At 41.5% G+C, this 15,084-nt stretch overlaps 1 protein-coding gene and 1 non-coding gene across 6 annotated transcripts in view; one reads left to right on the top strand and one right to left on the bottom strand.

Annotated features, from left to right (window-relative positions):
* Positions 1-11,781, bottom strand: part of CHCHD3 (coiled-coil-helix-coiled-coil-helix domain containing 3) — a 298,150-nt gene extending 286,369 nt beyond the window's left edge. For all 5 annotated transcript variants that reach the window (XM_032275953.1, XM_032275954.1, XM_032275955.1 and 2 more), the window contains exon 1: positions 11,419-11,781. In XM_032275953.1, the coding sequence (XP_032131844.1) occupies positions 11,419-11,499 (81 nt within the window). In that variant the 5' untranslated portion in view covers positions 11,500-11,781. The remainder of the gene's footprint in view (positions 1-11,418) is intronic.
* Positions 11,782-12,383: 602 nt separating this feature from the next.
* On the top strand, positions 12,384-12,487 carry LOC116550458. Its single transcript, XR_004268425.1, has one exon. It is a non-coding gene; the product is annotated as a U6 spliceosomal RNA (small nuclear RNA).
* Positions 12,488-15,084: the final 2,597 nt, after the last annotated feature.

The following is a 15,084-nucleotide window of genomic DNA, read 5'->3' as shown; positions in this document are numbered from 1 at the left end:
CAAAATCAATCATAAAAGAGCAAGAGTGAAACCAGTCCAACATCCAGGTAATTTAGTCATCCACATCCATACATGTAACAAATGGCCTAAAGAAATTAGGCTGAATCTAACAGCCATAAAACGAGAAGTAAGAATAATTTTAAGATTTCAAGATGCATCCCACAGCACTACTCCTTTATTTTTCTAATGCACTGCTAATTGCTCATTATAAATAACTACACTCTTCACTTTATACTGTGCACGAAATTGTTATCATTGTGGAAATGTATGCTATCTAAACTACAACTTTCCCCCCCAATCCTAAAAACTTATTTATGCATTAATGGGCCTTAGCTCCTTCCCTCCCTCTAGTCCTGAAAGCAAGTGTTCCTTCCCCCTTCCTTCCCTCCCTCCCATTCAAAGCTAACCGCATACAATCACCCTTTCAACAGATTTCATTATGCATCAACTATGTGCCAGAAACAAGACTAGACTCTGAGTATTCAAAGTTATCAAGTGCTTAAAGCATAACAGAATAAACAGACAACCGTAAGGCATTTAAATATAACATGAAGGGTGGTACCTGAGTGAGTCAGCATGTAATGAAAGTATACAGAAAGCATACTGGGCAGCACAAGGAGCCAGGCTTTGAAGGCAGGGCTGGAGCAGAGGATTAGGGAAGATGTACAAGGTAAGGATGAGTACAAGGAAGAGATTCAGTAAGATAAAAGTGCTCCTGGGTGAGAAAAATCACATTGAAGAACGGAGGAGAACCAGAATTTGCCACCATTAGACATCCAAGTGGAGATATCAAGTAGGCAGCTGGCAATAGAGCGGAGGCTCTGAGGAACACCCAGACCTGCAGATTTCAGAGTCACCCTTTTTAATTTTCTTTAGAGCACTGACCACTCTCTGATACTTGCTTGTTTACCGTCTGCCTTTCACTAGAAAGAAAGCTCCATGAAAGCAAGGATTTGGCTGTCCTATCACTACATTCCCAGAGCCTCGCTAAGCCTAGTTAACTGAATGAATGAATGTTAAATGAACGAACGAAACAATATGAATAAACGGCTGAAGCAAGAAGTGGAGAGGGGGCATAGTGAAAGAGAAGGTGGGGAGGGAAGGTAGATATCGAAGATTCTTAGTGGGCTCTTCAGTTGAAAGAGTTTAAACTTGATCCTGAGGGTACTTGGGCACTACCGAAGGATTTTAAGCAGGGAAATGGCATGATCAGATTTACACTTTAGGAAAATCACTCTGGCTACAGTGTAGAGGACAGATTGGAGGGGGACAAGCACAGAAGCAGGATCCCTGAAGGAGGCTAAAGGACCAATTAAGAAGCTATTAAGCATATGTCCACACAAAGACTTGCATAGAAATGTTCACAGCAGCATTATTCATAAGAGCAGGGGTGGAAACAAACACATGTCTATCTATGGTGAATGGACAACCAAAATCTCACATATCCATACAACCAAATACAATTCAGCAATAAAGGGCAGTGAAGTTCTGAGATATGCTACAGTACCGATAGACCTAAAAATCATTAAGCTAAGTGAAAGAAGCAAACACAAGGGCCACATATTGAACTATTCTATTTATATGAAACACCCAGAAAAAGCATCCCTATAGAGTAGGTAAGTAGTTGCCTAAAGCTGGGGTGGGAATAGGGATTAACTATAAAGGGGCACAATATATCTTATTGGAGTGATAAAAATATTCTAAAATTGGATTGTAGTGATGTTTGCACAACTCAATAAATTTATCAAGTGTTGAATTACTACTCAGGAGGCTGAGGAGGGAGGATTGCTTGAGCCCAGGAGGTCAAGGCTGCAATGAACCGTGATCATGCCACTGCACTCCAGCTTGGGCAACAGAGCAAGACTCTATCTAAAAAAAAAAAAAGGGCTGGAATGTGAACTTAAAATAGGTGAATTTCATGGCATGTAAATTACTCTACAACAATTTACTTTAATAAGCTTTAAAAAAAAAAAAGCTATTATGGTAATCCAGGGAAGAACACACTTAAAAGGTATTTAGGATTTAAAATAGCTAACATTCACTGAGTGCTTATTATGTGCTAGGTGCTACACTAAGCTAAGCACTTCACTTATTTACTCCTTAACAGGCCTATGAGTTAGATATTTTTATAATCTCTATTTTATAGGTGAGGAAAAACTGAACCACAGCCAGATTAAATAACTTGCCTTGGATCAGATACTTTATCAGTAGCAGAGGAAGGATTCAAACCCAAAAAGTCTGAGTCTCAAGATCCCACTCAAAAATCCCTCAGCATCACCATGCAGCGCGTGAGTAGATGTAGGGGTAAAGCAGAAGTCATCAGGGAAGACCCCAGGATTTCCATTTCAAGTAACTGGGAGATCCTCCTCCTGTCTCAAGAGTCTTCCCATTTCCACTTCCTGAACTCACCACTTTCTGGCTTTTACCCTCAGTGAACAGTGAATAACCTCTGATAGAAATCACCAATGACCAAACAAATAACTTCTGATATTTATGTAAATAAATATTTTATATTTATAAAATGCCCTATTTATATGACTTCCCTTTAGCATCTAACACCTCTGGCCACTCCCCTCTTCCAGAAACCTCTCCCTTAACTTTTGTGACATCCTGCTGTCCTGGTTCTCCTAGGAGTCTGGTCACATCTTACCACTTTTGCAGCTTCCCCTCTCCTGCCTACCCTTCAATGCTAAGGGGCCCAACATTCTGTCTTTTGCCCTTATTCTGTGTTTTGTTTTTTTTTTTGTTTTTTTTTTGACATGAAGTTTCGTTCTCGTTACCCAGGCTGGAGTACAATGGTGCGATCTCGGCTCACCACAACCTCCGCCTCCCGAGTTCAAGAGATTCTCCTGCCTCAGCCTCCCGAATAGCTGAGATTGCAGGCCTGCACCAATTCTCTTTTCATTCTATGTGCTCTTGTACTGGTCTCTCATCCAATCTCTTGATTTCTAACTGCTGTTGAAAAACTAATAAATCCTATTAATAAATGCATTCGCTCAAGCCTAAGACCTATATCCCAGAAGCCTGGTCTCCACACTGAATTGCCATATGAACACCTTCCTTCTGGCAGACCAGAAGCACCTCACACCCAAAGTGTCCAAAATTGAACTCAGGTTTGCCAATCTCTTCTTTCTCCGGCTTTCCTTACCTCATTAATGACACCACCAACACCCAGCTTCCTAATTGAACACAGGACTGTTGTCAACTCTTCCCTCTCATTCGTAGCCATGATTTCATCAATCCCTAAATACTTAATGAATTCATCTCTTCTCATCCCATTTCTCCTGCCCTAATTCCTGGTACTATCTACCTAAAATGCAAATGTGATAATGGTAACTCCCTGCCTCAAATTCTTCAATAGCTACCATCTATTTACAGAAAAATTCAAATTCTTTGTACAGCATTCCAGACTTCATCATCTGGTGATGGTCTAACTCTCGAACCTCAGATTCTACAGTTTTTTCCTTAATATTTCATACCCTGTTCTACACCCATCTCTTTGCCTTGGCACATGCCTACACTGCCTTCTCTCCTAGCCCCTTGGGAAGGAGTCACTTTTCAAGACCCAGTCACTAACATCCAAGCCTTCACTGACCAAAACAGTTCCCCACTCCATTCCAACCCTGCCTACCTAAAGCTACTATTCCTTGTGCACACTGTTCCTTTCTCAAACCTCCAATAGCATCTCAATGAAAGAACAGGTACTGGCCTTTCCACATTCACCTTTCTGCCTTTCCACTAGATTGCAAGCTCCTATAAACTAAGTCGTTCATTCAACAAACATCTCCCAGGCCAGGCACTAATCAAGGCCCTGTGATGCATCAGTGAACTAAACAGTCTACCTGAAGAGTTACTTTGATCTCAGGGTCCAAACCAGAATGGAAGTGAGGTGGAAAGGGGAGGGACTACAGATCAAGTGCTGTGCATGCACTCTGAAGGGAAACACTACAACTCCCTTCTTGAAAGACAAGTAAGCGCCAAGGACTTTTTATTTGAAAATGCCAGGGCCAGCTGCATCTCTCTAACAACTGACAGCCACTGGGAATGTTGCTGAAATTCATCTGCGAAGCTAAGATACATCCTAGAAAAATCCCTGTAAGACTGACTCAATTTATACCTGAGAAAAAAAGAGACTCTGAGTAACATTCACTTACTGGCAGCATCCAGACCAGAAGCAGTCATTCCCAATCTCTAGTCCAATGCTCTACTATTAAATAACACACTCCTTCAATCCCTGCATGTAAGAAAAATACATCACTTCCTCTTAAAGGGAAAAAAATAAGCTTTCATTTTTAGAACCTTAAAGCTATTTTAACTGACATATAATATGTATAAAGCTCAAAAATCAAGTGTTAGCTATAAGCTTGCATCTGAAAAGTTACTATTTTCATCTGAAAAAATGAAAATAACATTTACTCTCAGAGATTTTGTGGAGGGATTATAGTCTTTTGCACCATAAACTATAATTGGCTACACAAATATCTGGTAAAGCTATTACCCATATAGCTCCAGCCACAGGGACTTTTTATTTGATTTTTATCAACTGGGTCTGAGCTTGTACTGATTCCTTCTCTATTCGGTACATGAGGACTAGGCCTACAGCCATTACAGGCAGCAGCTGCCAAAGTCCTGGTATTGGTATAGAAGGTGCTCATTTTTCTCTATCTATGCTCTCTGGGTAGTAGAAGTAGAATGTCTCTTTCAACCTAATCACGAATTTCTTGTTAACTTTTTTTTCTTTTTGAGGCTTCTCTGATGCTCCAAGTTGCTACTTAATGTCAAATTCTCATGTCAATTCAAAACATTTTCCAGTGGGGTCTTTGGTTATAGTTCAGTAACTTACAAGCATGCTCCAAAGGAGTTATCTACTAAACCTATTGTAGAGTTGATAAACAAATTGTAGGGTTGCCATATGGAGAGTCGACCTTTCTCTTGTTCTTACAATCATTCAACAACTGTATCCTTAGGCCCTTCCAGAGCAGCACTTATGGCCATCTACAGTTGCAGCTCTGCCAACTCCAAGCACTGTCACCATATCCCCAGTCTGCTCATAGCCATGTAGATATGAGGCAATAGTCTCGCTGTGTTATCTACAGTTAATGCTCTCTGAGCTAACCTTCCTGATGCAGTAGTTAAGTTCAGACCTGCACACTCACCTGATCTCCTCTGTAAACAGGAGTACCTCACTGGTGAGGTAGCTGAGAAGCTTTAGAGATGCTGGCCAGAGTTATACACATCATATGTAGCTGTACAACAACTTGTCTTTGTGATGAAAACTGACCCAAAATGGGCACAGTGGCACAACATAAGCTTCTGCAAGAGCTGGATAAGCAGCCTCTGTGTAAGAAGTATCTTCTTCAGGAAACATCTTTTCCTCAACAGGGCACTTGTTTTAGAAAAGCCTTTTCCTATATACTGGCCTACACTTATTATACTTGCTTTCCAGACCCCTCTGGAATCTGCATCAAGGCAAATACCAAGGGCAATTTACAGAAACTATTTATAGTAAAGAATAGTGAAATAACCCCCACACACATTGATACTGGGAATTACACCCTGAGGTCCACAGACTGAGTAGTCCATGGGCCAATTCCTCAACTGTATACAAAACTGTCTGCTTACTGCACGGTCCTGGGCAGAGTCCACAGCTTACAGATCCACAGTGGTCTATGAACTGAAAGAACCACCATTCCAATGTAAGGGGCAATCAAGAGAAGCAGGTTTGCCGATATTCAGCCCACTGAACTTGACTGTCCATCCTATTCTCTAATGCTCCTAAAGACAAATTTAAGCAAACGGAGCTTGCCAAGTTTAAACTTGCAGTACTCACCATACCAGTGAGCCCCACAGAGGGGAAAGGACACGTGTCGTCTCCTACAGTCTTCCCACTCATCTCTTCCTACCCACCTTGTTTGGTCTTATCCAAAATTAGTGCCAGACATACCACCCACCAATCCAGAAGAAAGAATTTTCTCAAAAACAGGAGACTGAGTGAGAAGGACAGAGAGAAAGTATTTCTACTCCGAGGAACAGAGTAAAAAAAGAAAAACTCTTCAGCAGCCCTTCTAAGAGGTAAAGTTACGAGCCACATGAGACAGACAAATCAGCCCCCCACCTCCATAACAGTTTCTCTATCTTCTTCCAGATGTGTCCTAGCAAAATGATTCAAGAACTCAGACCTATTTTTCTCTCTTGATCCTCCTTCCACTTAGCATAGGTCATTTTCTTTGTTGAGTATTAATTTGCTTTATAATTACCTTTTTAAGACACAGGCTCTAAAAATTGCCATTATTATTTGGGAGAAATTAGTCCCAAATACTTAAGGGAAAGGGGGAGAGGGAACCCATACACATTAATAGATACATGTGAAATATGTAATTCTTAGCTTATGTTTGTAAGTTGTGTTTCTTTGTATCTGTCATTAGCAGAAACCATAATCTCTATCTTTATACAATCCTAGACAACTTAAGATGGTACTCAGCCCAAGAGCTTCATAGAATCTAAAGCTGAAAGGAGCTAATCATCTTCTACTTAACGAAATTATTTGTACAACATTCTTCAACACTCCCAATGGCTGACAGAATTTGTAGTCTCCGATAACATACTCTCTTCAGAATCCTCAATAATATCCCATATTAAGTAATCTCTTCGTTTAGGGTCTCAACTGCCAACACTTCCCAAAGCATGAGTTATGCTCCATATTAAGGATCCGTACTGCCATAACTGGCTCCTGCGAATTTCAGCTTGCCACTTTAAGGCCCAGCTGCAGACATTCGTTTATGTCTGGAAAGCATGATAAATATATCTTTGAAAATGATACTCATTGAAGTTGACATTTGCTCCTGAGTTCACGCACAGCTTTGATGTTTCAGATAAACTTGCCAAAGACTGAGTTGTAAGCACACTTTCCAAGCAGGCACTGCAGGCACTCACAAAAACCCTATCAAGCACATGTAATATGAGTAATGAAAATGCTTGGTCTTTCCATCTCTAGAAATTTATTTTAGCCTTGAGAAGAGAGCAAGGCACAAGAGTGACCTTTCATCGAATTCATATAAGTAGTTTCAGATTCAAAGTCGGGATCAAGTGTAAAAATATGGGTTGTTTTTACAGAAGAGGGAAGAAAAGCTATCAATTGCTAAGGACAAAGGGAAATAACAAGACCGTATAAATACCGTGAAAAATAACACTTGGTATGTGAGAAGAAACTTTAAACTTAAAATTTGAGGTAAGTCCTTTCATTGCTATTAAGGACCTCAACAATAGAGAAACACAATCTATTAATAAATTCAGCCAGGCGCGTTGTCTCACGCCTGTAATCCCAGCACTTTGGGAGGCCGAGATGGGCAGATCACTTGAGGTCAGGAGTTCGAGACCAGCCTGGCCAACATGGTGAAACCCTCCCCTACTAAACATACAAAATAAATTAACAGGGCATGGTGGCACATGCCTGTAATCCCAGCTACTCAGGAGGCTGAAGCAGGAGAATCACTTGAACCCGGGAGGCGGAGGTTGCAGCAAGCTGAGATTGTGTCACTGCCCCCAGCCTGGGCAATAGACAAGACTCGTCCCAAATAAGTAAATAAATAAATATTCAACATAGTTACCAAAAGCCTTATGTTGTTCACTAAATGTTACTCTTTATACATTAAGATAAATGATGACTGGGCCTGGCAGAGTGGCACACGCCTGTAGTCCCAGAGGGTGAGGCAGGATAGCTTGAGCTCAGGAGTAGAGACCAGCTTGGGCAACATAGGGAGGAGACTCCAATTCAAAAAAAGCTCATAATTGCCAACATATTTATATTAAGGGAATGAACCCAAGTCATTATATTTTTAAAAAATGAAGATGAAATTACAGACGCTCCTTGGTTTACAATCGATTTCGCTGAGGGTAGTGCCACAAGTTGAGGTTACTGAATGCTTGTCACTTTCCCACTATAGTCAAAAAATCCTAATAGCGGACCATCTGTACTACCTTTAACAGTGTAACAGAACACTGAATTCGCTTTCCAGCAGAGACTGACTGTTGAATTATTGGTAAGCTTGGTAAACTTTCAGTCCTTACAACCAATGACATAAATTCTAGACAACTGGGCAAAGTTGGAAAGTTTTCTTCAGCCAAGCTGAACTAACCCAACTGCAGTTCAAAATCGAAGTTTGGTGCCTCATCAGCACCGTGTTCTCACCAACTGAGCTAAAAACAATGGCTTACGTATATACCGAGAATGCAGTTTCTCATCCTTCCCCATGTCTCAAAAGGAAACATGACTGTTTCAAGCCAAGAAAAATATAAAGAACTAAAACCCATCTACAACGGTCCTAGACAAAAAAAACACCCTCAATTAGGGCAGAACGCAAGACTCTCACTTCCCAGTCCATACCCTTTTAGGTACCCCTATGGGAGCACAACAGGCTCTTATTTTTATTAACATTTTAAGTTCACATAAGTTCATGTATCCATTCTTTTGAACAGCTCTAATAACAGCTACTACTCACAAGTGCAAACACTGTCAAAGTACTAGATACTGTGCTAGATACATACATTACGTCAAATTCTAAAAGTAGGCTGCTTTATCCAGAAATACTGAATACGGAAACATAATGAAAAGTGACTTGCCCAGAACCACAAGCCTAGTGAGAGGCGGAGCTGGAAACCAACCCAGGTCTCCTTGGTTCCAAGGCACACGCTCTTTCCACTACATGGCACAGCACTTTCAAAGAATCCTACAACTAGATGTGAAAGGAACCCTGTCATAATAATGGCTGCCTTTTTAATGAAAATCTACAATGTGCCAAGTGCTTTACATACCTTACCTCATCTTAACACAACCAATCAAGGGAAATGGTGGTATTACGCTTTATGGGTAAGGAAAGAATAAGAGAAGTCAATTATCTAAGGCCACAAGCTAATAAATACCTAACCTGTGATTTAAACTGATGTCTGCTTAATTCACCAGGAAAAAAGATCAACTGAAAACATCTACAGAAAACCTAGACAAAAATCCCACAGGCAATCAGGTTAAATAATAAATAAATATCTAACCTGAGATTTAAACTGAGGTCTGTTTAATTTCAAGTTGGCACTCTTTTGATCATGAGCTCAAAGAAATCAGAATGACCTCTGTGTACTCAATACTTAAGGATGTCACTTCTAGAGGAAACTGCAATGGGCTAAGTATGGCTACAAGCAGCTTAAGAGTGCCACCAGACTCACAGGATTTCAGGACTGGAAAATATCAGAGATCTGAGAGATGTACTTAACCCCATGATTTTGCGGATGAGAAAACTGAAGCTCAGAGAGATTGCAAAACATTCATGTAAAAGGAGGATCTGCAGCCCCGGAGACCAGGGCAAGGGCATTCCAGGTGAAGGGTATATTCTGAAGAAAAGCACAGAGGTCAGAATGAGCATGCTTGAACTGTAGCAACACAGATAAAATGTACTGTATGAGAAAGAAAAAAAATGAAGAATGCTGTCAAGTTATATGGCCAAAGGACAGTTTCTTTTTAAAAAACAAAAATTTTTAAAAGGTTTTTTAGACAATTTTTCCGTTTTAATAGAATTCATATCCCTACTGTCACAGTTATTCCATCCACCTTTATCAAATTCTTGGTATAAGCCTCTGTGCTGTGGCCACATTTTCTTTCAATTTTGTTTGCTGTTAGCACTGTGTCTGTACTAAAGCATGAGAATATGGATTTATCTTTTTTTTTTTTTTTTTTTTTTCCTGACACAGAGTCTCACTCTGTCACCCAGGCTGGAGTGCAATGGCGCAGTCTCAGCTCACTGCAACCTCCGCCTCCCAAGTTTAAGCAATTCTCTGCCTCAGCCTTCCGAGTAGCTGGGACTACAGGCACACGCCAATACGCCCAGCTAATTTTTTGTATTTTTAGTAGAGACAGGGTTTCGCCATCTTGGCCAGGCTGGTCTCGAACTCCTGACCTCGTGATCCACCTGCCTCAGCCTCCCAAACTGCTGGCACTACAGGCATGAGCCACCGCACCCAGCCCCGGATTTATACATTTTTTTCTAACCAATATCTTCTCACCCAAAACTTATTTTGCTTTGCCTTTTAATTATTTTTCACCCTGAGTGGCATACCGAAGGCCTAATGGCAAGAGTCTTAAAATCTCTGCATAAAACCTACAGTTTACAGTGACTTTTCACGCCACAGAGTAGTAACTGAATCACAATAACTCAAAGAATACAGCCTCAGATAGTTTATTACAAAATGTAGTACTACCATTAATGAGTACGATATAAAGAAATGCTGGTCACAGACCAAAAACTGAGTTCAACAGTCTGAGTTTCTATAAAGAAAAGTTTAATAAATTCTTCTCAAGGTAACAGTTTCAGAGAAAAGTTTTTTAAACATTTTAAATATTTAAGAAGTTTTATTTCCTGGTAACAACTGTCAAAAATAATTTAAAAATGTAATTTATTTATGCTGGTTGATAACAGAAAAGAAATATATGAAGTATTATAAAACTTTCTGAAGTCAAAATGGCTTTATTTACTAGGTTCAGGCATCATACGTCCAAAAATGTGAGGCTCCAAGTTCAGGCGCAGCGGAGAGAGTGTTAATGAAGTTAGTGCTGGTATAATGACACGCTAGAGAAAAACCAAGTTTTCAGTTTATGTATCCGGTGCATGCAGAGGGCATTAAAAAAAAGTTCTCGACAACGTTGGTCAGAAATGACTACATTACTTCTACTGATCTGAAAAACTGCAAACCTATCTCAGCCCCTAGCAGACTGGCAGACACTAGTCCTGAAGCAACTGGGCCTAGTCCAAAACTTCGGCGCGGCAGGTCACAGAGGAGGCGCCTGGGAAAGAGGAGATATCAAGTGAAAGTGAAGCAGGGAGAAGCCAAAAGCCACCCCAGGCAGGCCAGAAAAGATTATGGGGGTGGGAGGGGGAGATCTCAGGATATGGGAGTGGGAGGAGAGGATAATATCCGAGGGAGAGCACTAAATAACACAAAGCAAATAAAGGCGTTCCTTAAGATGCCAATTCACCCTGGGAGACAGGGTGTGGGCGGTGGAAAAGCAGGATTTGGGTCCTGAACCCAGGAGGAGACCCATTTCACAGACAGGTACACTGAGGCATGCGTTTCAAATAAAGTCCTGCAGCTAGTGAGCAATACAGTTACGAGTAGACTGTAAGCCCTTGCAGGGTCTAATTCAACCTGGCATCCCCCGCTCGCCCCCAGCAGTGCCTAGCACCTGGCACACAACCAAGAACTATCTCTGAATGAATCTCCCACGTCCTGAAACTCTGGACTTCTTCCCAGACACCTGGGCTTCTGGCCGTGCAACACTGGGGGCCAAGACGGGAGAAACCAGGCTGAGGGGGTCCGGGGAAGATGGGAGTGTGAGTCCGAGCACTGACCCTCCGCCCGTCCACGGGCACTCACCCGGATGCCCTTCACCACCGTGATGTTCTCATTCTCGTCCGCCTCGAAGGTGACTCGGCGGGTGCTGGCGGTCCCACCCATAGCTCCGGTTCCTGCCCCCCCACGGAGACCTAGCGCGGAACCACGAGCACTCCGGGGCCCCCGCGCTCACAAGCGCGTGGAAGGGCCTAGATTCTTTTCCCGCACAGCGGGAGGAAGGCCACGACCCCAGAAGCAAGGAGAAGGCGCCGGTCCTGAGCTCCCGCCTCCTCCGGTCACACGCCACAACAAAAACGCCTCGGGTTGGTCGAAGATGCGAACTGCCCGCCTCTGTTCGGCAGGGACGTCCGGATTGGTTCGCCCAACCCGGATGCTATGGCAACAGGTGGTGTTTGACAAGCTTTCCCCGGAGTCCCTGGGCGTAGTGGGAACTGTGGTCTCTATCTGGCGCAATTAATGCTGGGACATTCTCTACTCGCCCCTGAGCGCGCACAGGGAGCATGGCATTCTGGGAGTTGTAGTCTTGAGTCCCCAGAGACGTCTAACTGGGCAACTTTTTGAAAACGTAATTCTAGAAATTTAGGCCACTGAGCTCAGAGACACAATCTGTCTCTCGAAGGGACCCAGAGTTTAATGAGAAAGATGCATGTTCCTAATGAAGCCATTCCTAGAGTTCTATACACAAACTCCTGGCTCAAAACTTAGTGTTTCATTACAGTCATGGAGTCACTTAATGAAGACTACTTCTGAGAAATGCCTGGTTAGGTGACTTTGTGGTTGTGCAAACATCGTAGGGTGTACTTACGCAAACCCAGATGGCGTAGCGTGCTACACATCTGGGCCACTGGATATAACCTACTGCTCCTAGGCTACAAAGATGTACAGCATGTTACTGTACTAAATACTGCAGGCAGTTGCAACACAGTGGTATTTGCGTATTCAAATATATCTAAACATAGAAAATATACAGTAACAACAGTATACAAGTACTTGCTTTGACAACACATCTACAACAATTTGAACACTACAGAGATTAGCCTTGCCCCTGCACAAGGATGACACACAAATTCATGAAGCATTCTATTAAAAAAAAAAAAATCAAAGATAAAAAATGATACATTTCTATAGGGCGCTTACCATAAATGGAGCTTTCAGGACTGGAAGTTGCCCTGGGTGAGTCAGTGAATAAGTGGTGAGTTGAATGTGAAGGCCTGGGACATGACTACATGGTACTATGCCTTTTATCAACACTATACACTTAGGCAATGCTAAATTAATTTTCAAATATTTTTATTCTTCAAGAAAAAATTAACCTTAGCTTACTGTAACTTTTAAAATTTATAAACTCATTTTTTTAACTTTTTGACTCTTTAATAACACTTAGCTTAAAACACAAACACACTATATAGTTGTACAAAAATATTTCTTTATATACTTATTCTATAAATTTTTTCTATTTTTAAAATTATTTATTTTTTACTTTTTCAACATTTTTGTTAAAAATTAAGACACAAGCCCAGGCGTGGTGGCTCACGCCTGTAATCCCAGCACTTTGGGAGGCCGAGGCAGGCAGATCACCTGAGATCAGGAGTTCAAGACCAACATGGTGAACTCCCCCTTCCCCCCATCTCTACTAAAAATACAAAAAATTAGCTGGCCGTGATGGCAGGCACCTGTAATCCCAGCTACTTGGAAGGCTGAGGCAGGAAAATCATTTGAATCCAGGAGATGAAGGTTGCAGTGAGCAGAGATTGTGTCATTGCACTCCAGCTTGGACAACAAGAGCGAAACTCCGTCTCCAAAAAAAAAATAATAATAAATAAAAAATAAGAAACAAACACAGGCATTAGCCTAGACCTACATAGAGACATGATCATCAATATCCCTGTCTTCCGCTTTCACATCTTGTCCCATTGAAAGGTTTTTGGAGGCAGTAACACATAAGGAGCTGTCTCCTATGGTAACAACGCCTTCTGTAATACCTCCTGAAGGACCTGCCTGAGGCTGTTTTACAATTAACTTTTTTTACTAAGTAGAAAGAATGCACTCTAACGATAAAAAGCATAGTATAGTAAATATTAGGCGACAGGAATTTTTCAGCTCCATTATAATCTTATGATTCCACCGCCATATATGAGGTTCTTCATTGACTGAACACTGTTATGCAGCAACTGAATGACTGTAGTTTAGTCTTAGCCATAAAAATAAAAGCATGTTTGGTTTATGTCCCTTATCTCATGAACTATGTATCTGTGATTTTTTTTCTTTTTGTAAAGTAAAATTGTAAGTACTATGGTTTTCAAACCTGTCTATGAGAAAATACATTTATTCAGAGAATAAATTTTTTGCACCAAGTGCGCAGAGGATTCACTTTCCACTTTTGTGTCTCCTTCTCTTACTACTTCAGTTACATAAGTTAGGCCATAATAGGGTTAGGCAGAGAAAAGCTAAGTGATGGCCAAAGATGTCACAAATTAGTGGAGGAATTAAAACTAGTCAGAAGTGTTGAGATGATCTATTGTGGAAAGTTTCTATTAATAGTTCAACATTTCACCTCTACAAGACCAGTAAATAGTTTTTAGGTTATCCATGTACATATTTATTTATTGCGAAACACACTGTTACACTAAGTTTAGCCATATGACCTTAGTTTTACAGAGGCAGATGATTCTCAATAGAAATTAGGCTAATGATGGTACTATTCTGCAATTAATCCCTCTCAACATTAAAAGCAACGGGCCCCAACACACCATGCATTCTCTTGTGCCAAAGGCATCTACAATGCAGTCACATTTTTGAGCTTTAATTATGTGCTGATCTATGACTCTATTACGGTATGAATCTTTTGTTTGTTTGTTTGCTTTTGAGACAGAGTCTTGCTCTGTCACCAGGCTGAAGCGCAGTGGCGCGGTCTTGGCTCATGCAACTTCTGCCTCCCAAGTTCAAGGGATTCTCCTGCCTCAGCCTCTGGAGTAGCTGGGACTATAGGCGCATACCACCATGCCCAGCTAATATGTTTGTATTTTTAGTAGAGACGTGGTTTCACCATGTTGGCCAGGATAGTCTCCATCTCCTGACCTCGTGATCCGCCTGCCTCGGCCTCCCAAAGTGCTGGAATTACAGGGGTGAACCACCGCGCCCGCCCTTACTGTATGAATCTTTAGAGCAGAAAGCATATCTTTTTAATCTCTATATGGCTGGTCAGTAGGGGAGTGTTCATTACATCTCATCATTACATTATTTTCAAATTTACTCTGTTACTTTGCAGTTATGAGACTACTTGCTACTTCTTCCGTGATACTTTGTTCTTTTTTCTTTTCTTTTCTTTTTTTTTTTTTTTTTTGAGAGGGTCTTGCTCTGCTGCCTCGGCTAAAGTGCAGTGGCCCGATCACCACTCACTGCAGCCTCAACCTCCCAGGCTCAAACGATCCCTCCCACTTCAGCCTCCGGAGTAGCTAGGACTACAGGTGTGTGCCACCACAGCTGGCTGTGGTCTCACTATGTTGCCCAGGCTGGTCTCAAACTCCTGAGTTCAAGCCTCCCAAAGTGCTGGGATTACAAGCATGAGCCACCATGCCCAGCCCAACTCTTTATTCTACTAGGAACTAAAACTCCCAGGAATTATGACTTTCTTTTTTTTTTTTTTTTTTTTTTTTTTTGAGATGGAGTTTCACTCATGTTACCCAG

The sequence above is a fragment of the Sapajus apella genome, unplaced genomic scaffold (genome assembly GCF_009761245.1).
Source record: "Sapajus apella isolate SASKATOON/1434 unplaced genomic scaffold, GSC_monkey_1.0 scaffold7, whole genome shotgun sequence".
Taxonomy (NCBI): Eukaryota; Metazoa; Chordata; class Mammalia; order Primates; family Cebidae; genus Sapajus; species Sapajus apella.
Note: the sequence above shows the minus strand (reverse complement) of the source record. Positions and strands in the feature narration are given on the sequence as shown.